At 37.5% G+C, this 24270-nt stretch overlaps 1 protein-coding gene across 1 annotated transcript in view; it reads right to left on the bottom strand.

Annotated features, from left to right (window-relative positions):
* LOC110542654 (uncharacterized protein C2orf78 homolog) overlaps nucleotides 1–3509 on the bottom strand; it is a 33417-nt gene extending 29908 nt beyond the window's left edge. Inside the window, 1 exon segment of the mRNA XM_060374669.1 lies at nucleotides 3490–3509. Within this exon segment, the coding sequence (XP_060230652.1) occupies nucleotides 3490–3509 (20 nt within the window).
* Between the last annotated feature and the right edge of the window lie 20761 nt (nucleotides 3510–24270).

Here is a 24270-nt window from a genome sequence, read left to right as displayed (position 1 = left end):
TTCTCTAGGGCTTTGTGTAGGCTTTCTGTCTGTTTGTGGTTAGTACTGTTTAAATTTGGTTTTGGATGGGAATATCTCCCTCTATGGTGATTAAAAGTTTTGCTAGGTAGGGCTGACATCTGTGGTTTCTTAGTGTCTTTAAGGTATCTTCCCAGGACCTTCTGGCTTTTAGAGTTTCTGCTAAGAAATTGAGTGTAATTTTGATGGGTCTGCCTTTCAATGGAACTTGTCTTTTTTCCTTGAAGCTTTCAATATTCTTTCTTTCTTCTGTACATCTAGTGTTTTGATTATTGCAGCAGGAGAATATTTTTCACTGGTCCCAACTGTTTAGTGTTTTGTAAGCTTCTTGTGAGTTTCTTCAGGGTGGGGAAGATTTCTTCTATGATTTTGTTAAAAACAAGTTCTGGGCCTTGGAGTTGGGAGTCTACTCCTTCTATTCCTATTGTTCGTAGGTTTTTTCATAGTGCCTCAGATTTTTTGGATGTTCTGTGTCAGGAACATTCTAGATTTAATATTTCCTTTGATTAATGCATCAATTTCTTCAGTTGTATCTTGTACACTGGAGATTTTCTTTTCCATCTCTGGTATTCGGTCGGTGATGCTTGTGTCTGTAGTTTCTGTTCTCTTCCTTAGGTTTTATGTCTCCTGGAATGACTCAGATTGTGTTTTCTTGATTACTTTTTTTTTTTTTCAATGCAGTTTATTCAGGAACATTGAACAATCCTCGGACCCCGGGGAAAGCCAGCCCACAGCTTAAATAGCCTCTGGGTAGCCAACCCAGGCATGCCACGGGGGCAATGCAGATAGGTCTACATACATGGAAGCAAGCCAGATCCTCAGCCTTAGCCAAATGTGGAATTGTTCCTGACAGAGAACACTCACCATCGGGAAGGTGGAAGGCGGAAACCAGCTCCATCTTTAAGGCATAGCATTCTGCAGCTCTCTACAGTTCCCCCTTTTTGTTTTAGACGTCCCAATTTATTTCTAATATCAGAGATCAGACCTCTACTCTTGCCTGATGCGTCTTGATTACTTTTATTTCTGTGTTTAGGTCTTGAACAGTTTTGTTCTTTTCAGTCTCCTGTTTATCATATATTTCTGTATTTCTTTAAGGGATTTATTCAGTTCCTTCACCTCTTTGTGTTTATCTGTATTTCTTTGAGGGCTTTATTTTCCTCTTTAATGGTCTCTATCATTTTTATAACCTCAGATTTAATATCATTTTCTTGTGCTTCAAGTGGGTCCCAGGTCTTTTTGACAGGTGAGGATGAAGGGCTTCACCAGAGGGACACTGTCTGTTTGATAGGCCTAGAAGATAGTGGGTCACTCCCCTGGAGACAGAAAGTGCCACCAACATACTGGTTTGGGGTTCTTACCTGCTGCACTGGTGGAATCTGTTGCTTGGCTTTGTGTTTGTCTGTCTTGCTGTTTATGAACATATAGTTTTAAAACACAGTTAGCACTCACCAAATCTCAGAGATCAAAAGTCAGAAATGACAGAAATGGAAAAGGATTAGCAAACAAAAATTAAAGGATAGTCACAAAAAACAAACAAACAAACAAACAATAATATAGGTACCGTTCTCCATTACCCGCTTCTCAGGTAAGATCAGTGAAGACTGAGCTTCACTTAATTTTGTCATTATCAAGACCACTTTCTCCCACATTTAAAGCTTTGTAGTTCTTAATTTATTCCAGTTATAAAAATCTACTGCTTTTGGAAATAGCTAAAGGAGAGGCTACTTTAGCTATTTTTAATCTTCACTTGCCCCTGCTCACATCTAAAATGCCAGACACACCCAATTTCTGCTAAGAAACAGCTTTAGTCTGAATTTCTGGTACTCCTCAGACTGAGGTATATAATTTTTTTTCTTATATAAGTCCTCAGGTTTCTTTGACCCACCTTGCTTAAAGCAGCAGGAACAATCAGTACTTTATAACTGTGACAATTTCTAATATTCAGTCTAGAACATCAAACTATGTGGGCTCAAGGGGTCAACTGGCATAGAAACAGTTCATTTGTCATTAATTTTTCTTTTTTAAAATTTTTTTATATTAATTACAGTTTATTTACTTTGTATCCCAGTCGTAGCCTACTCCCTCATTCCCTCCCATTACTACCCTTCCTCCCTCATCTCCTCCCTGTCCCTCTCTAAGTCCACTGATAGGGGAGGTCTTCCTCCCCTCCCATTTGATCCTAGCTTATCTGGTCTCACCAGGACTGGCTGCAATGTCCTCCTCTGTGGCCTAGGTAGGCTGCTCCTCCCATGGGGGCGAGGGGGGGGAGTCAAAGAGACGATAAACATACTCATTTGTCATTCTTATAATGATACATTTCAAAAAATTAGAATTTTTTTGTTATTTTATGTATGCCTTTCTTTTGCTTGTACATATACCTGTGCACAACATACATGCCTGATGCTCACAAGGGTCAGAAGAAGGACCCTCGATACCCTGGAATTGGAGCTATCGAGGATTCTCACCTCCCATGTGGGTGACAGAAACTAAATCCAGGTCTTCTGTGAAAGAAGCCAGCATTCCTGAGGGGTGTAACCTCTTTAGCCTTTCTCAAACAACAAGGTTGCCTTAGCATCCTGCGGCATGACCTTTATAGTGTCTATAGTTCTCTTTATTCACCAGAACTACCTGGATCCAAGGACTTTAAGAGCAGCTCAATTTAAACAATTATTCAGTGATATGATGTGCAAAGGATGTCAATGGGTAACAAATGTAAATTTTCTATGAATATGGTTGAGTTAAAGAGGAGAAAAAAACAACAACAACATAAACAAACCGTATACCCGTAGGTCTACTTAAGGCTTTAGGGCTCCTCCAAGTTCCCCATAGGAACACTTTGCTGGAGTTCACCCAGCCAATATGGACCAAGGATTTCATAAGGCATAATAAATTTTACTTGTAATCATATGAAGGTTTGTAGAGTTTTAAAAGCCCTCTAACACACTCATGATAATTTTGAACACTGCATACCTTCTCACCCTTTTCAGAACAACTGTATACCAGGCCTGAGTATTTAGATAAAGAGGGAGGCATTTTTAAAATCACAAACCATATACTGATTGAGAACATTGGAATTCCATTGAACAAGGGATTTGGAGGAAGGGGCTTCCATCTACCTTTGACTTCAACTTTTTCATCCCTGTAATATAATTTCACATACACACACACAGAATTTTATTTATATTTGTATCTATGATTGTATGCTCACATATATTCAGGTGCTACTGGAGGCTGAAAGAAGGCATCAGATGCTCTCAGGTTAGAGTTGGAGGTAGTTGTGAGCATTGTACATAGGTGCTGGGATAAAACTAAGGTTCTGAAGAACACCTTTATAGATTTCTTAACTTCTGTGTCTCCTCTCCAGCCCTTACATTCTAATTTTTTTGTGAATTATTCTTATGATCTGTCTCATAGATTTGCCTTATCTGTCTTCTCTCTAACCTAATTTCCACCTGTCTGTTCTAAACTGACCTCATTTCGTCTCTCACCATGTACGATTCCTAAATGACCACTAGCCCCTTATATTAAAATACTGTCATTATACTGTCATTTTGGTGGTAAGTAATAATTTTATCACCAGCCAGAGGAATTCTCTAAATCTCCAAACTATATATCCCATATATCTGAAATCCATTTTATAGTTTCATCAAAACTTAACATATTTAAAACAGTACAATTAATTTTCTATCCTAAATGCAGCTTCTCCCACCTGTCTTCCATGTCTATTTATAAGTGCTATAACTTTTTACCCAAAAAATCAGTTCAGAGATAGGCAACTTTATTTACCTTTTCCTTAACTGTTTATAACCTATCTATACAGCCATTTCTATTTATGTACCTTAAGAGGCCTCATTTCTTTATCCCTATCATAGTTTGAATATGCAATGTCTTCCACAGGCCTATGTGTTCAAACACTCATCAAGAAGTAGTGCTTTTACAGGTTATGGAAAGCTGTTAGGCTTAGGGCATAGGTGACAAATGCGTAACTATAAGGACAAGCTTTAGAGGTTTAGCCTGAGCCTACTTCTGACTGTGCTCTCTGCTTCCTAGTCTTTCAAGACATAACAAGCTCCTGGCATCAGAGATCTAGCCCATCAGCTCAACTTCTGTAGGTTGATAGACTATCTCCCACCAGGCATGCCCATGTTGTGATCATATGTTGGTATAATGTTCTTGTGGGATGGATACAATTTACCTTTGTTCATTCAAATGCTGATTTCTCTACCCCACTATCTTGTTTCAATCTGGACATTGCATTGTGATGCTTATCCTAAGCATCACCTGTCTCAAGTTTGTGTAAACATGCCACCATTTGTTCTCTGTATTTTCAATAAAACAACCAGCCAGTGCTGTGCAATGGAGAGAATAGGGTGGGACATCCTGGTCTGGAGGGAAGGAGAGAGAAGTGAGTGGGAGGAATCAGGGAGCAGAGATTTACAAGAGAGTACTTGGCACCACAAAGAGAGATGAACTGGACTTAAGATATGACTAAAAGCAAGTATAATGTGTTAAATATGAATGGGAGGAAACTATGTGGGCTTGGAGGTTTAGGATGGAGTAACCATTGCCCAGAACTGTGCTTTAAGTTAACTAAACACATCCTAGCCTCTGTGTGGTGATTTGGGTATACAGGCTGGTTTAGGACTAACTGCTATTTAACTAAAAGATGATCAATAATAAAATTTAATATTCAACAACAATGGCAAACCAACGTGAAGCATAATTTACAGTAATCTAGCAATAACTTCCATAGAAAGCAAAAGTATAGAGCAGTTTTTTTAGTTATGTTTTTAAAAACAAAGCAAAGGAAGTTCCTAAACTAGGAGCTCACAGATTCCTGATTAGACAAACCCCCGAGAGGCATTTTCTTTAGGTGGAGAAAAAATGTGGCTTTTTAACAAAGCCAGACTTTGCTAGCCAGGGAAGAAAGCAAAATCCCATTGAGAAGGGGTTCTTGTCAGTCTGAGGAGCAAATATTCGTGGACCCAAAAACTTCCCAGAGTGAGGAAAGCGTCAGGATCCAGTAAGGGAGGCAGAAAAAAAAAATACCTCTCCCTGGAAGCAGGAGCCACAGACAAACAATGAAACTTCAAGCATTTGAACAGGTAAGGTCTAGAAGAAAAGCTGAGAGGCTGTATCAACTGCTCTCTCAGGACAAAGCTTATCTAAAGAAAAAAGGCCAGTTTAATAGGTCCAAACTAAGTGCCTTTCCCAGTCAGACAGGTACTCAACTGATTGGGGGAGGAGTTGGGATCTGGTAAAATAATTCTAAGTTCCAGGTGGGAGGTAAAACCACATCTCTTTTCTGTGAGCTGATAAATAGAAGTTTTGTGAGACACAGCAGAGTTTAAAGAACACAGACCAGGAACAGAGCTTATGATCAGCTAAGTTGTTTAATAATCACGATTTTATGCTATACATAAATTTTAACAAAGCAGACAGTATGGGAGAGACAATAAAACAGATTTCTTGGAGCATGACAGATTATCTCTTCTATGGTTTTAAGACAGAAAAAAAAAGGAAAATTTAAAAATTATGACTATGGTGACATTCATAGTAATCAATTTAACTTTAATCATTGGATTAGCCTTGTATGTCTTCTCAAAGGCCCGCGTAAAGATACTGGAACAACACAAAGAACAACTAGAACAATATAAAGAAAAAAATTCTTGTGGAGTTGGTGGTGTTACTGTATTTCATTGCTTGTTTTCTTTTATTTATTTATTTATTTATTTGTTTATTTATTTATTGTTGTGAAGTTATCTACATCCTGTGTTTTCTTAGGTGTAGTTGTTTTTGTTGGATTGGAATTTTCCCTCCAGTATCTTCTGTACGGCTGGGTTCCTGTGTAGATATTGTTTAAGTTTAGTTTTTTCATGGTTTATTTTGTTTTCTTGACTGTGTTGATTGAAAGCTTTGCTGGGTATAGTAGTCTGGATTGGCATCTGTGATCTCTTAAAATCTGCATGACATCTGCCCAGGCCCTTCTGGCTTTCAGGAAGTGAGGCATAAAAAAAGAGGTTCAATAGATTATTTAACAAAACAAAACAAAACCATAGAGATAGGTGTCAAATATGGGTGCAGACTTTAAGAGAAGAGTTCAGAATAATATGTAAAGAAAATACTCAGGCAGAGGCAAAAGATAAAAATAAAGAACGTCAATCAAAAGTGGTTAGAAAACAAAGGTTATGTTCGTGGCAGCTTTATTCATAATAGCCAGAATCTGGAAAGAACCCAGATGTCCCTCCATGGAAGAATGGATACAGAAATTGTGGTATATTTACAAGATGGAATACTACTCAGCAATTACAAACAAGGAAACCATGAAATTTGCAGGCAAATGGTGGGAACTAGAAAAGATCATCGTGAGTGAGATATCCCAGAAGCAGAAAGACACACATAGTATATACTCACTTATAAGTGGATACTAGACCTATAATATAGGATAAACCTACAAAAATCTGTACACCCAAAGAAGCTAAGCAAGAAGGAGAACTTTGGGTAAGATGATCAATCCTCACTCAGAAAGACAAACGGGATGGGCATTGGAAGAGGTAGAAAACAGTAAATAGGACAGAAGCCTACCACTCTGAAAGACTCTACTCAGCCTTGTATCAAAGCAAATGCTGAAACTCATAACTAAACTTTGTGCAGAGTTCAGGGAATCTTATGAAAGAAGGGGGAGATAGTAAGACCTGGAGAGGAAAGGAGCTCCACAAGGAGAGCAACAAAACCAAAATGTCTGGGCACAGAGGTCTTTTCTGAAACTGATATTCCAACCAAGGACCGTTCATGGATATAACCTAGAACCCCTGCTCAGATGTAGCCCATGGAAGCTCAGTATCTATGTGAGTTCCCTAGTAATGGGAACAGAGGCTGTCTCTGACATGAACTCAGTAGCTGTCTCTTTGACCACCTCCCCCTGAGGGGGCAACAGCCTTGCCAGGCCACAGAGGGGAACAATGCAGCTAGTCCTGATGAAACCTAATAAGCTAGGGTCAGATAGTAGGGGAGGAGGACCTCTCTTATCAGTGGACTTGGAGAGGTGTATGGGAAGAGATGAGGGAGAAAGAGTGGGATATGGAGGGAATGAGCGAGGAGGCTACAGCTGGGATACAAAGTGAATAAACATAATTAATATAAAAATAAAAATGTAATCTAATTAAAAAAAGAAAACAAAGGTAAGTTTATCCAGTCAGTATACAATAGAGACCAGTAGATGATGATCATTCACGAAGCTGAATGGCACCCTGTTGAAGTGCTAGATCTGAGGAAATTTAAGGAAAGTGTCACTGATTTCGGGATGCCTTCACCATTTATAAAACAAATGCTGACTTCCTGGTTATTCAGAAGTAAAGTAATCCCAAAAGACTGGGAGGATATGGCAAAGGCAATATTAGAACCTGAGCCATATTTCCAATGGCTTTCATGGTGGAGAGAAGAGGCTAGAGAGATAGCATACAAAAATAGAGCCAGTGGTGTTGGTGTTTCTAAGGAACAACTACTTGGTGGCAGCCAATATGCTGACACAGAGATACAATCTGAATATAATGAAGAAACCTTAGCATTATGTCGCCTAGCAACCTCAAATGCCTGGGACAAGGTTGTAGAATCAGGAATAAGGCTTGAGCCGTTCTCTCAGGTCATACAAGGTCCAAGTGAAACACTCACTAACTTTTTGCAAAGATTGACTTCATCTGTGCATAAAAGTATGTCAAATCCACTAGCTAGAAAAGCACTAATAGAATCTTTAGATTTTGAAAATGCAAATATTGAATGTAAAGGGGCAATAAGACCATTAAGAGCAAGATCTGCACCAATATCTGAATGGATTAGATGTATGATTCACATCAGAACTCACTTCCCCATTATGACCTTGATAGGAGAAATTACCCCTAAAGACTTTGGGAAATGTCCTAATTGTGATGGGCAAGGTTGCTACAAGAAGCATTACAAGGAAAACCAAAATAATTCAAAAAGGGAGCCTATGCTTCCTAGAATATGCAGAAGATGTGGCAAGGGTCGACATTGGCCTAGTGAATATAGAACAGTTACAGATAAATGGGGTAATACTTTATTTAAAAATGCCCAAGGCCCCAATACAGGACAGGGATGCTCCTCCACAAGAAAATTAAACACCACTGCTCTGGGAAGAAACATTAAAAAAACTAGACAGCAAAGTCAGAGCAAGTTCTATGGATAAATCATAAAACCAGGAAGGGAACAAAAAAACCAAAACAAACAAACAAACAAAAAAAAAACACAAAAAAACCCAACCCAAATATATTGAATATATTGGCAAACCTCTTTAAATGATAAAAGGCTATAGTTAAAGATAATTTTAAATAATATTGAAATTGAAGGCATGGTGGGTACTAGAGCTCATGTCACAATTATCACTCCTAAATCCTGGCCCCAGATTGGCCACTTCAAGAGGCGGGTATCCAATTCCAAGGAGTTGGAACTTTATCTAAAGTAAAACAAAGTGTCAGATGGCTTAAATGTACAGGACCAGAAGGTCAGATAGGAAAATTAAGGCCATATGTGGCTGACATAGCCATAAACTTATGGCAGAGAGATCTGTTACAACAATGGAAAACCTAGATTAGCATTCCCCCGATTTCAGAGACAAGCTAAAAAACCTTGGAATACTCCTGATAAAGAAGTTAAAATTACTAAAAGATGCGATCAAAAAGAGTTACAGACTCTCTAGGCTGTCCATACATAAAATACAGCAGAAGCTGTCTTTTCAACTTCATGTTGGGAAGCCACTGCTATTAAGACCCCCACAGCCTTACCACTAAGGTGGTTGGCTGACCAACATATTTGTATTGAACAGTGGTCTATGAATAATGAAAAATTACTGGCACTAGAACAGCCAGTCCTAAACAGGTGGAGGCTCAACATATAGAGGAGTCCAACAGCCATTGGAATTCTCCTGTATTTGTCATCAAAAAGAAATCTGGCAAGTGGAGGATGTTAACAGATATCAGGACAATTAACAAAATTACTCAGCCAGTGTGATCATTACAATCTGGAATCCCATTGCCTTCCTTCTTACCTAAGGAATGGCCTATTATAGTGATTGATTTAAAGGATTGTTTTTTCACAATTTCTTTACATGAACCTGATAGGGAGAGGTTTGCATTCTCAGCACCGACTTTGAATAGAAGCTGTCCAATAAAGAGATATCACTGGAAGGTCTTACCACAGGGGATGTTAAACAGTCCTACTTTGTGCCAATATTTTATACAACAGCTATTGGAAACAATTTGTAAGCCATTTCTTCAATCCATAATTTACCACTATATGGATGATATCTAATTGGCTGATTCAGATACAAAAACATTAGAAAAATATTTTATGAAATACATAGAACTTTGCCTTGTTGGGGGTTACAGATTGCTCCCAAAAAATACAAATAGGAGATTCTATTAATTACCTAGGCTACAAAATAGGTATACAGAAAACTGGACCACAAAAGTACAAATTAGAAGAAACCAAATCTTAGTTATTTTCAAAAATTATTGGGAGATATTAACTGGCTATGGCCTACTATTGGTTTAGCTACTCAAGAGCTAAGTAACTTATTTCAAAATTTACAGGGTGATAATGACTGAAATAGTCCAAGAACGTTATCAACTGAAGCTGAGAAAGAATTGTCAGGTATCTTCAGGACTGGCTGCCATGTCCTCCTCTGTGACCTAGCAAGGCTATTCCTCCCTCAGGGAGATGAAGGAGCCAGTCATTGATTTCATGTCAGAAATAGTTCTTGTTCCCCTTGCTAAGGAAATCCACATACTGAGCTACCATGGGTTACATCTGAGCAGGGGTTCTAGGTTATATCCATACACGGTCACTTGGTTGGAGAAACTGTCTCATAGAGGACCCCCATGCCCTGATATATTTTGTTCTTGTGGAGCTTCTGTCCTCTCCCGATCATATTACCTCCCCCTTTTTATCATATGATTTCCTGCACCCTGCCGAAGGTTTGGTTATGAGTCTCCACACCTGCTTTGATACACTGTTAGGTAGAGTCTTTCAGAGGACCTCTGTGGACTTGGAAAGGGGCAGGGAGGAGTTGAGGGAGGGAGGGTGGGGTTGGGAGAGAATGAGGGATGGGGCTATGGCTGGGATACAAAGTAAATAACCTGTGATTAATATAAAAATTATAAAAAGAATTGTCTCTGGTAGAAAGGAAATTACAAGATGCATATGTAGACAGTGTTGATCCAATGATGGCCTCTATTTTGGTTATTTTGCCTTTCACTCATTCTCCCAGAGGAATTAATTCTTTTTTTTTTTTTTTTTTTTTAGTCAGCAGTTGTTCCCATAGGAATTCTTATGCAGAGGTAGGGTTATGTCTTAGAATGGATATTTTTGGCACACAAACAAAATAAAAAATTAAAAACCTATATAGAAAAGGTTTCTGAATTGATCCCAAAAGGAAAAATGAGACTTGGTCAATTAGCTGCAATAGATCCAGCTGGAATTGTGGTGCCCTTTACCAATGCTGAGATTGTGTCATTACGGGCAGACAACGAATACTGGCAAAGAGCTTGCTGTGACTTTTTGGGAGAAATGAAGAACAGATACCTGAAAAGCAAGCAACTTCAGTTTATAAAAAGAACCAATTGGATTCTCCCTTGTATAACAAAAGAAACTTCAGTTTCTGGAGGTCCCACATTTCATATGGATGCCAATAAATCAAAAAGGACAGGTTATAAGTCAGAAAATGTGAGTATTTTGGAAAGTCCTAATGATTAAGTTCAAAAATCAGAATTACATGCAATTCTCTTGGTGTTTTCAGATTTTCAAGAATTTCTTAATATAGTCACTGACTCTCAATATGCAGAAAGAGTTGTTCTGTATATAGAAACTGCTGATCTAATTCAGGATAATTCAGACTTCACTGTTTCTTCAGTTACAACAAGTAATCAGAAATAGAAATAATCCTCTTTATATAACACATGTCAGATCTCATACGGGTCTACCAGGCCCTCTAGCACAAGGCAATGAAGAAACTGATCAACTATTGAGCCCTCATAATTTCATAAAAAACAAACAAACAAAAAAACACCATGTTAACAATGAAGGTTTAAAAAGACTTTTCTATCACTTGGCAACAAGCCAAAGAAATTGTGAGTAAATGTCACGTTTGTTCTTTATATAACCAAACTCTACTACCTGCAGGAAATAACCCTAAAGTTAACCAGAGAATTGAAATTTGGCAAGTGGATATGTTTTATTTTACAGAGTTTGGTAAACTGAAATATGTGCACGAAACTATAGACATATATTCAGGGTTTCACTGGGCAACAGCCTTAAGTTCTGAAAAGGCTGATTCAGTTATTATGCATTTATTGGAAGTCATGGCAGTTAGGGGTATACCTAAACAAATTAAGACTGATACTGCTACAGCATATGTCTCTAATAAAATGGAATGATTTTTTTATATATTATATGATAAAACATGTAACAGGTACACCTCAGAATTCTACTGGTCAAGCAGTCATTGAAAGAGCCAATTGTACTTTAAGGGACATGCTTAACAAACAGAGAGGGGTATTAAAAGCCCCCCGAGATAGATTACATAATGCTTTATTGACCTTAAGTTTCTTAAATGTTAATGAACAAGAAACAATGTCTGTGGAGAGACATTGGGTTGTAGAAAAAAACTGCCTAATTATTTCAGTATGTTTATTTCAAACATACCCTGACTTGCTTAATTAACCGTTTTCCCCAGTTTCCTTTGCCCCCTCCCCCTTACAGGAGTTCTGTGTATCCAAAAAATAAGCTAGAAAAAAATCATGTGAACAACACCCAATTTCCTTTAAGGGGGGTTGGGTAGGTTTTTGGTTGTTTTCTGTGGTTATCAATATTTATTGTCATTGGGAGATGGTTATAAATTATTAATGGTCTTATTCAGAGAGAAAACAAGGTTAAACTCAGGGATTTCTCTCTTTTCCTTTCCCTTTGTCTATCTTTCTTTCTTAGATAAGGAGAAAATGGATTGAAAAGAAAGGGAATAAAAAATAATAAAATGTCTTTGTAATTTTAAAGATTCTTTGACAATGAGACAGGTCATCTCCTGGCAGCACCCCACCTATCTCAAAGAAGATGATGAACATCGAAGAATCTCCAAATGGAAATGGCTTCAAATTTGGCAAATGAGGCACCTGAGCAAAAATAAAATGCCCTTGTTTCAAAACAGACAGAATTCTGCCAAAAAAAAAAAAAAAAAAAAAAAAAAAAAAAAAAAAAAAAGGGCAAGCTTAAATGCAGGACAAGCTGACTGCTGAACTCTGCCAAGACAGGATAAGCAAGTCCTAAATAGTTTTTGCTTCTATGTCTGTCAAATATTCTGAGCCAGAAGGCTGAATGAAGATAATGCTCCAACATTATAGAGTGTTATGGGTGACTGTTCAGGCAGCAAACTGTCTCTGTCAATTCTTTATTTTTTGGAAGCTCCTAACATGCACTTCCTATTTACTCCAGTAACTAATTTTATTCCTTCTCAAGGCTCTGGGTTGAAGACCAAATAGTTATAGTTCCACAATTAAGCTTAAGTTGTTTATAATTTAAGAAAATGTTCTCATATAGGTAATACCAATAAGGATAAACGTTAATTTAGGTATAGAACTATAAACTTGTCAAGATAGGATAGATAATCAAATACTTTCTTCTAAGTTGCCAAATGCTTGTGAACTGGACTTTGCACATGTAAATCTTACCTAATAGTTTTCATAACTTTTATAATTATTATTGTATTGAAAGAAAATGAGCCTTTTATTGGCCTTAAAGGAGGAAATGTTGGTATAACATTCCTGTGAAATGTATACAATTTACCTTTGTTCATTCAAATGCTGATTTCTCTCCCCCACTATCTGGTTTCAATCTGGACATTGCATTGTGATGTTTATTCTAAGCATCACCGGTCTCAAGTTTGTGTAAACATGCCTCCATTTGTTCTCTGTATTTTTAATAAAACAACCAGCCAATGCTGTGCAATGGAGAGAATAGGGTAGGACATCCTGGTCTGGAGGGAAGGAGAGAGAAGTGAGTGGGAGGAGTCGGGGAGCAGAGATCGACAGGAGAGTACTTGGCACCACAGGAGAGGTGAAATGGACCTAAGATATGACTAAAAGCAAGTATAATGTGTTAAATATGAATGGGAGTAAACTATGTGGGCTTGGAGGTTTAGGATGGAGTGACCATTGCCTAGCACTGTGCTCTAGGTTAACTAAACACATCCTAACCTCTGTATGGTGATTTGGGTATACAACTGGTTTAGGACTAACTGCTGTTTAACTAAAAGATGAATCAATAATAAAATTTAATATTCAACAACACACATAGGCCAAAAATGCTCTAGCATAGCTATGCCCACGGTCCAACACAAAACTGTAAAAGTTACTTTAATGATCATGATATGGTTTTGAAAAGAAAATTGTCTTTGATTGGGTGTCACCTGAGCATGAACTTTGTGAACAACATCTGGTCACAATGTCAAAAGTTAATATATCTGAAGTGAATGAGTTAAATACACCATTCCTCCATTAATTATTTCTATCAGATATTCTGTGATCAAAACAAGAAAACTAATGAATACTGATCCTACAATTTCCACCTTACTCTAGGGTACCATCATCCCCTCATCTCTCACACAGACTGCAGCACTATGTCCAGTCTGGTAGTATAGATCTAAAATACAATAATGAGTTAGGCATGGTAGTATGTATCTGTACTAGTAGCACTCACTAGAACAAAGTGAAACAGCCTTCTGTGGCAGGAAAATCATAAATTCCAAGCTAGTTAAGGCTGCGTGGTAAAATCTAGGCTTGTGAACTTTAATTTAAAAATAAAAATACAATGTCTATCATCTTTTTCCTTCAGAATGAGGATTGAGCATCTTCCCTAGGATCTTCCTTGTTGTTTAGCTTCTTTAGGAGTATAGTTTTGTGTTTATCCTATATTATATGGCTAATATCCACTTATGTGTGGTTATATACCATGTGTGCCTTTCTGCTACTGGGTTACCTCTCTCAAGATGATCTTCTCTAGTTCCCACCATTTGCCTGCAAATTTCATGATTGTTTTGTTTTTAGTTGCTAACCAGTATTCCATTGTGTAAATGTACCACAATTTCTGTATCCATTTCTCTGTTGAGGGACATATAGGTTGTTTCCAGGGTCTGGATATTATGACTAAAGCTGCCATGAAAACGGTTGAGCAAATGTCCTTGTTGTGTCTAGGAGTAATATAGCTGGATCTTGAAGTAGCACTATTTCTAATTTTCTGAGAAAGTGCCAGATTGATTTTCAAAGTGGTTATACAAGTTTACATTCCCACCAGCAATGGAGGAGGGTTCCCCTTTCTACCTACCCTCTCCATCATGTGTTGCCACTTTAGTTTTGGATCTTAGCCATTCTGATAGCTGTAAGGTGAAATCTCAGGGTTGTTTGATTTTCATCTCCCTGATGGCTAAGGAGGTTGAACATTTCTTTAAGTGTTTTTCTGCCATTCGATATTTCTCTATTGAGAATTCTCTGTTTAGCTCTGTACTCATTTTTTAACTGGATTACTTGGTTTGTTGGTGTTTAACTTCTTTTGGAATCAGGAGAAGATAGGGAAAGGACAGGAGCCTCTGAAAGACTCTACTGAACTGGGTATCAAAGCAGAGGCTGATACTCATAGCCTAACTTTGGGCAGAGAGCATGGAATTTTATGAAAGAAGGGGAAGATAGATGTGCGGGGGACAGGAGCTCCAAAAGGAAATCAACAGAGAAAAAAAAAAAAACAGCCCTGGTAGTCTTGCAGAAACTGATACCCCAACCAAGGACAGTGCATGGAGAAGACCTAAAACTCTGCTCTGGCTCAGATGTAACCCATAGAGTCAGTCTCCAAGTGAGATTGCTAGTAAGGGGATCAGAGGCTTTCTCTGGCATAAACTCAGTGAGGCTATCTGATCACTTCTCCCAAGTGAGAGCCTTGCCAGGCCACAGAGGAGGACAATGCAACCAGTCCTGATGAAACCTGATAAGCTAAAGTCAAATAGAAAGGGAGGACGACTTCCTTATCTCTTATCAGTGAACTGGGGGAGGGGCACAGGGGGAGAAGAAGGAGGGAAGGTGGGATTTGGAGGAGATAAAGTGGGGGCCACAGCCTGAATACAAATTGAATAAATTGTAATAAATGATAAAAATAATAAAAGAAAAAATACAACCTAGATTATATTTTACTCCACAGCTTCCTACATCATTTACAACCCTCCACCACAGCCTTCCAAGGCGGCCCTGTCTATCTTCCAACAATGTTTCAAACCTTGGTCTCCCAGCTGGTATAATAAGCTGCCTCACATTTTGCTGTTTAAAGTTCCTATAGGATGCTAAATACTTTTCTGCTTCAGAGACTTTACAAAAACTGGTCCATCTGCTTAAAGTGCTATTGCGGTATTTCCATAACCAATTTTGTCTTATCTTTTAGGTCTAAACTCAATTGTTTCTACTCAGAGAAGCCTTCTTACCATATTTAAAGTAGGCCGCTCTGATTACTCTTCATCTAAAACTACTTATTTGTTTCATAAGACATTAATATTTGCAACACAAGTCCACCTCAGAAATATTTTGGGTTTTATTCCAGATCACTACAACAAAGCAATTATTATAAAGTATGTCACACAGGTTTTTTTACTTACCCGTGCATATTTTTTGTATAGCTTACTGAGCTGCCTATATACCTAAAGGTGTGGGGCCATCCTATGGAATACAGTATATAATTGACTGACCAGGGACAATACCTTTAAAGGTAACTGACTCTCCTGTACCCAGAAGCAACTAATTTCCAATAGCTCATCAGCTAAAAGTTGGAGCTGATTAGCTCCTCTATGCTCAACCCTTAAATAGCTTGATCTTGTACAAGAAACCAAAGCTGCTGTGAGTGGAGTTGCCCTGTCACATCCAGAAAATACTGTTTGGCGTTGGTTCTCTAAGACTTGTAAATCTTGAGGTCATCTGTCTTCTCTTCTGAGATGTTCTCTAATCCTTAGGGTAGAGGAGATGAGATACAGACATCTTATTTATGACTGAGTGTTCCACTGACATCTGCACTTTGACCAGTTGTGATTTGCTACATAATTGCTATACTCTGCAAAAGAAAATTCTCATGTGTTCTGAGTGCCACACAGACTTATGGTTATAGAGAGGTATTTGGGGAGCAGTTAGATAGTATGCTGATTTAGCAGAATAACAGTAACTGATTTAGACTTGGGGCCTATGAACTACTCAGTCATGGGTTCTTGGCTTGATTTACAGTACCAAGCATACATTTTCTCCTGTGAAGGGAGCATTAAACCTAATGAGAAAGCAGTTGGTTACCCCTATAATGTTGATATCATTATTGTACCTATAGGCAATTATTGCTAAGTTGGCCATCAATGTGGTTCACAGGGTTCAGAGTTGGGTAAGATTGTTGATGACTTTTCTCCCTCAATAGCCTGCATAGCACTTTTGTGTACTAAGAAGGCTAGACAATCTAGAGGACACCTCCAACTCAGGACCAGCTTGATTTCTCCAGGTCCTATGTATGAAACTGTGTGGTGTCTTCAGCAATAGAGCCATGCCAACTTATGATGGCCAATGAAGAACAATGGCAATAGTCTGAGCTATATTTTGTGGAGTCTCTGGGACATTCTTGACAACTTAAGAGTAGGTATCTGACATGTACTATATAATACTTTATAAATATTTTATGTGATATGTATAAAGCTTATGAAATAGTCAGTTTTCATATGGCTTTTTCAAACATCCATAGTGCTAGAGGACATGAGTGGAGAGAGTGGTGGATCTAGGAGGCATCAGAAGGAAGAGTGAGTAGGGAATGAATATGATCAAAATATATTTCATGCATGCATGAAATTCTCAAAGATTAATAAAAATATTTTTAAAAAACCAGTAGTTTACAGATCACCATATAAAATCATGTAAATTCAAATTACATATTAATTACTGAAATATCCATTCTACAAAATTTTGTCACCATTAAAAACTTACTTTTACCTGGGTGCTAGTGGTGCAAGCCCTTAATTTCAGGACTTGGGAGGCAGAGGAAGGCTGATCTCTGAGTTTGAAGCCAGTGTGGCTTACAGAGTGAGTTTCAGTTCATCCAAGGCTATACAGAGAAACCTTGTCTTGAAAAACAAACAAACAAAAAACCAAAAAGCAAATAAACAAAAAAACGGAAACTTACTCTTTGACTGAAAAAGAAAACTTCTTGAAAGAGTTTGTGTTTATAGCAAGCTATAATTTAAGTGTGCCATAGCATTACATCTAAATAGTTCAGAAGCCTTCATCAAAAACTGTTTTTGTTTTGGGGGATAGCAGATCCTAGGGGAAGTTGGAGGGGCAAATAGGGGAGGGTATAACCATGATGTATTTGTACACATGCATGTCATTTTCGAAGAATAAACATGAAATATTATTTTAAAATTACTTCTGTTAATGCTTACTGTCACTAAAACTACTTGAAAAATGGTGTAGGTAGACTCGTTCCCTGAATGTTTGCCACAAAGCTTCAACTTGAAAGTAATATAACATATGTAAATCACATGTTCTTAGGATTTCTACTGCTATAATAAAAACACTATGAGCATAAGCACTTGGGGAAGAAAGGGTTTGTTTCATTTATACTTCCACATCACAATTTATCATCAAATTATGTTAGGGTAAGAACTCAAGGCAGGAAGATGGGTGTAAATACTGGTACAGAAAACATGGAGAAACACTTCTTACTATCTTGCTGTCCATGACTTTCTAATCCTGCTTTTTTTTATTATTATTATTACCTTGGATCACCTGCCTAGGAGTGGCATCACCTTACAATGAGCGGGGCCCTCCCACAAGAATCAATTAAGAAAATGTCCCCACGGGCTTGTCCACAGGACAGCCTGATGGAATCATTTTCTCAGTTGAGGGTCTCTCTTACAGATGACTGTAGCTTGTGTCAAGTTGTCATTAAAAATAAGCCAATTCAGCAAAACAGAGAAAAAATACAATATTGTATTTATTAATTTGTCTCGTGGCTGTTTATGGGTGCCATTCTCTTGTGTATATGGCATATACTTCGAGTTAAACAATCTGCTGTTATTTTATCTTTCCATATTTTGCTGTTTCTCCTAGTATTTTTCATAGGTTTCAGTATGAAGTCTTCACTATGGGTGAGAAACCCATATGCAAAGTGCTTAAAATTAAAAGTATTTCTGATTTTAAAAAAGCTTTATATTTGCATTTACATATAGCTATACACAAAATACGTGTGTGTGTATTTAACAAGAGTATACAATCCTGGCACAACTACATTTTTTACTGTGTTCTATCAGAAAAGGTCAGGTGTGGAAATTTCCACCTGTATCAACATGTCAGTGTTCAAAACAGTTACACTTTTGAGAGCAGATTTCAGATTTCAGACTTTTGTATTAGGGAATATTCAACTTGTGCACTGTTTGGACACTTAAAAATATTAATCTAATCCATTTTATTCAGTGTATTCTCTATCACTTCAAAAGCCATTCTGTGACAGTTAGTCATTCATTCATACAGTAGAAAATGTATTCAGAAGGTCTTAAACTATTAAGAGAACTACCATTTTCTTATATAACCAAAGTCTGGAAAAAATGTAATTGGAGCTCATTTGGTAGTTCAGAAAAGCCACAGAGAAGACAGGCATTCTTTGTCATGTTGAGTGTATCATGTCCCCACCTCGCCTGCGGTGATATTGACAATGTGTGATTATTATGGTCATGACTGCAAATATGTGGGGTATGTCTCTGGTTGTTTGCCTGTTCTTTGTGACTATTTTCCTCATATGTGGTGCCTCTCTAGCCTTGATATGAGGGCTTGTGCCTAGTCTTATTGTTAGTTGTTAATCCATGTTCAGTTAATATCACGTGAGACCTCTTTTATGAAGGAAAACCGAGAAGCAGTAGGTCTCGGGGAGATGGAGGTGCTTGGAGGAGTATAGGGAGGTGAACTGCCACTGATGTGTAATGTATGAGAAAAAAATAGATAGATAGATAGATAAATAGATAGATAGGCAGGCAGACAGACAGACAGGTGTTGTGTTTGTGTGTCAAAATTGGCAAAGGGTAGAATGTTATAATTTTTGTCACCTGACAAGCTTACACTAACCTGAGAAAAGGGAATTTCATTTGAGGAATTGTTTTTATTAGATTGGTTCATGGCTATGTTGGTTCGACATTTTCATGCTTAATGATTAATGTAGGAGGGCCCAGCCCACATAGGTGAAGCTACTCCTGAAATGGTGGTCTTGAGCTATGTAAGAAATGTTGGTGACCCAACTAGGAAAGGTAAGGCAGTGAGCTACATTCCTCCATGTCCTCTGCTTCAAGTTCCTGCCTTGAGTTCCTACTGTGACTTCCCTTGATAGCAGACAATATAGTAAGCCAAATAAACCCTTTCCACCTCATGCTGGTTTTGGCCAGCTTTTTATTACAGCAACAGAAAGCAAGCTGGGGCAATCAGTGTTCATTCACTAAACCAAGCACAGTGGAGGCTGTTTTTTTCCCCTCTTACTAATACTTGAAAAATCTATCATCTTTGTTTTATAGACAAGATAACTAAGCTTGGGAAAAATAAATAAACTTCACTAAGGCCACAAAGTAATAAGATGCACACTCCTCTTACCCCATCAGGTCTCTGCCACCTTTTGAGTTTCTGTGTGCATGTTAAATCTAGTTAAATACAGGGCTATCAATGTAAGACCATCTTGTTTCTGCAAATAAAATTTTATTAGAGCATAAACACACTCATTAGTTTATATATTGTCTATGTTGCTTTTATATAAATACATTGTAAACAGAAGACTCAAATCATTGGGAGCAGGTGCATACAGACTGCAATCCTTAAAATAATGAATGACTGGCTTTTTACAGAAAACAAAAATATAAACAGACAAAAAGATGGCTTCTACCTAGGGTAAATCACATTGAATTCTAAATTAAATTGAATTATAAATATTACAAAATAGAGGTTTAAAGAGTTACATTAGAGAAATAATATCAAGAAGAAAAGAGAGGACTCTTGACTGAAAATATGTAGAATTAAAAGTGATAGAAGAAAAAAAAACTAATTTGGGCTTTTTTCTTTCTTTCTGTGTTTGACAGGAAAGAGATCCAGTCTTGAAAAGAACTTGAGTTCAAGAGAAATAACTGAAGAACCACTCCAAGAATATTTCTTATTCCAAAGGGCTGTTAGAGAAATGAAATGAACTCAAAGATGCCATGAAGCACAATGTCCAGACATGTAGTCAAGACCCAGTAAGCTCCCTGCACTTAATAAACTCAACTGTGACCTAATTTTGACAGCTATAGTTTCTTCTGAACATGTCTGTGTTCCTGGGACTGTTCCCTTGGGTTACAGGAAAAGAAAGATCATTTGTCCTACTTCAAGACCAGAACTCTAAAAGGTTGAAAGTTTGTGGATAGGATTCCATCTGTTGGTTTTATTTTTTTCCACAGAGCCAGTTATATATCTTGAAGGAAGTTGCATTTTCAGGTATGAAAACTAAGTCAGAGCCCATTAGCTTTCCTCCTGTCTGTCCAGCCCAAACAGTTGTATGTGTAATTGTCACTGCCCTCACACACAAGGACCATGTGCAGGGGAGACAGGATGGTGATAAAAGTATCCCATCGCAACTGCAGGGAAATTCAGGGAAGCTCATCACAGTCCTCTAGAGTTTCCTCAGACTACTGCTTTCCAGATATAGCCTGGGAGGAAATGTCTGCCTTGGTATAGGCTTCCATAATCCAGTGTAGAAACCAGCTGGATCTTAGCCACTGCAATGGAACCACCTCATTTGAGTCCTATGCATTTACCAGAGACTACATTATTTTTTTCATCTTTTTTATTATTATCATTTATTCAGTTCATATCCCAGCTGTGCACTCCTCCCTCATCTCCTCCCAATCCCATGCTCCCTCCCTCATCTCCTCCTATGCCCCTCCTCTAGTCCACTGATAGGAGAGGTCCTCCTCCCCTTCTTTTTTATTTTAAGTTTTATTAGTTTATATTAATTACAGTTTATTCACTTTGTATCCCAGCTGTAGCCTTCTCCCTCATTCCCTCCCAATCCCACCCTCTAACCTTCATCTCTTCCCATGTCCCTCTTCAAGTCCACTGATAGGGGAGGTCTTCTTCCCCTTCCATCCGACCCTTGCCTATCGGGTCTCATCAGGACTGGCTACATTGTCTTCCTCTGTGGCTTGGTAAGGCTACTCCCTCTCAGAGGTGATCAAAAGCCAGCCACTAAGTCCATGTCAGAGACAGTCCCTGTTCCCCTTACTATGGAACCCACTTGGATATTCAGCTGCCATGGGCTACAACTGAGCACACCAAGCCCCACCTGAGGGAGAATTTTCAGCTAGGTGAAGGCTTTCCTATGTTCATGTGACTAACTTTGACAATCCTGATAATACTAATGGACAGTGCATCAAAGTGAAAGACAGCAACGAAGACACAGGAGGGTCCTCCTTAAACAGACTGATTTTTTCTTCTGCTGAGTCATACAGGAATCCAAGAAACAGCCTAAATTTATTTTCTTTATGTCTCTTGACTGGATATCCTTAATTGTATATGCTCTTAAAACTCAGAAAAAAAAAACAACAACTAGAAAATATTGCTATTACTGGCTACCAAAGCTATCTGTAGCAATAGAAGGGATACATAGTATAAACTTTTGCCACTTAATGGCAGCCAATAAATATCATTTCTACTAGCAAGTCCATTCTGTGAAGTGTGCATCCTGTTTCTATAGACATTTTCATTGTTGTTCACCTTTTACATTAAAATCTGTTAGTTTTAGCACAACATTTACAAAAGTCTTTGACAAAAAAATTAGAAGAAAACTGCATTCTGAAAAGAGATATGCTATCCAATATGAATTCTACGAGTAGCACATTTGGTTAGTATGTCATATATGGTGAGATTACAGAAATATGAATTGTTTAATGTAAATGTTTATGGCCTTTTCTAGAGAAATGCCACATCTTATGTATTTTTGAAACAAAATATAAATAAATGAACAATACAAAAGTAGTTTTATTTTCAACATATTTTGATTGAAATAAGGCAAAGGAGAGGAACATTCCCAAGGCTTTTCCATATGTTGTGCTATTTTTGCTGTTGAGGGATGATTTGCTTGTGTGTTTTTGTAGTGCTTTGCATTGGACTAGGGCCTCCTGCCTGCCCTGTAAACACTCTATAACTGAACAATAGCTCCAGTTCTGGAATGTTCTTTTCAAAATACTGCCTGTAATTTGAGAATGTGTGAAGCTAATGGTAGCTATGAAAAAGTGATAAACTGAATTTCAAGGGAAAAACAGTTCTATTGCTACCTGTAAATAGCCCCTCCTTTCTTTTTTTCCAAAATATTTTCCCTTTTTTTCTCTTCCTTGTTAAAAGTGAACCCTAGTGTAGTTTGATATGAAATGTCTGGGAATGAAGGATTTTATGAACACTTTGCCTGATTTTTCCCTTTGGATTCGAATATACAGAACATTGCCCTTTGTTATTTGAAGTGAACTTGCAAATTAAGCTTGACTTGAATCCCAAAGATTTCTATGGATCTTCAAATTTCCTTCTATCCTTTTAAAATACACACCTCTTCTCCTTTATTGTCTGTCCATTGATCACTCACATAGCTTTGCATTCCCATAATACACTGTAAGTGAAACCATATAGCACCTTTTTAACTTCTTTAAGCTTTCTTCATTTATAATGATGGCAACTGAGTCTTTGTCATGTAATACCTATCATTTACTGTTTCTATTGATGAGTGGTATTTCATTGGATCAACCTATCACCGTCTTAGTAACCAGTTTTAAGTTCTTCTGAAAGAGAGGGTGAGCTTTTGTTTTTACAGTTCTTCGAGGATTCAATAATACAAAGATAAGGGTTATATAAAACCACTCAAATTTAGAGAGGATACCTATAATTATTCGACATGAAGGAGAACCCTAGTAACTTGACTCATTGATACCTATGACACAGTTAGCTTGTTATTCCTTTGTTTCCTTTTGAGATAATATAATTACAATATTCCTCTTTCCCATTCCTGTCTCAAACCTTTCCATTTACCCTTCCCTGCACTCCTTCAAAATTCATGGCCTCTACTTTCACTAATTGTTATTGCATGCATATATGTATATATGTGTATATATGCACACATATATATAATGCATATATATGCATGTGTATTTATGCATGTGTATGTAAATATAACCTGTTCAATCTGTAGAATAGTACTTGTGTGTATGTTTTCAGACCTCACTATTTGACACTGTCCTGCTAGTCTTTATACAGGCTGCTGTTTATGGTTCTGGCAGAGAGGAAAATACTGGGAAGAAATGAAGAAATCTAAGATGCAGGTCCTGTTTATAAGAAAGATGAATGCATCATGACACTAAAGGCTGAAAACTTTTTTATAAAATAGAGTTAAGAGTATGCAAGTTAGAGCCTTCTCCTTACCACTAATGTTGCAAAGGGGAAACATGAGGTACAAAGAATGTGTCAAGTAACTTACTGGAATGACTTGAAGACTCTTCCAAGCAAAGTTTGTTTCATTCACTTTTGTCTGTATGCCTTCTGGTTCATAGTACATAGTAATTGGTAGTTGCCTATGCAATAACTAGTAAATGAGAAACATGTTTTGTGGCAGGAAAGCTCATGTGTAAAAGTATTGCAATTCAGCTTTTATTCTCTTCTCACACACAAATTTTCACGACTCATCTGGGCTTACAAGCACAAATTTCTGGTAGTTCAGCTGTAACCTTCTATCTACCCATGTCTTCCAAACCATATCATAATGCTCAAGACAGTAATCATAATGCCCGCTGATTTGTTTTCTTATGTTTCCAAGAAAAGTGAAGGTGAAAAAAATTTTACACTATTTTCTAGTATTTTTCTGAAGTATTTAGAAATCTCTATCTGCTTATTTCTTAAAGAATACCATTTCCACTGCAGATTATTGGTTATTAACAATTTTAGAAAACAAAAATGATTACTATAAATCATTTGACACTAAAGAAATAAGCTCATAAAAGTTGGTCTTTATCCATTTAGGACACTAAAACTTTAAGATATTATTGCCTAAATTATAAGAATGACTATAAGGGGAAAACTTCCTTGATAATATCTGAATTACTCTAATTATAGTTAGACTAGAAAGCCTGAAATGTTC

The sequence above is a fragment of the Meriones unguiculatus genome, chromosome X (genome assembly GCF_030254825.1).
Source record: "Meriones unguiculatus strain TT.TT164.6M chromosome X, Bangor_MerUng_6.1, whole genome shotgun sequence".
NCBI lineage: Eukaryota > Metazoa > Chordata > Mammalia > Rodentia > Muridae > Meriones > Meriones unguiculatus.
Note: the sequence above shows the minus strand (reverse complement) of the source record. Positions and strands in the feature narration are given on the sequence as shown.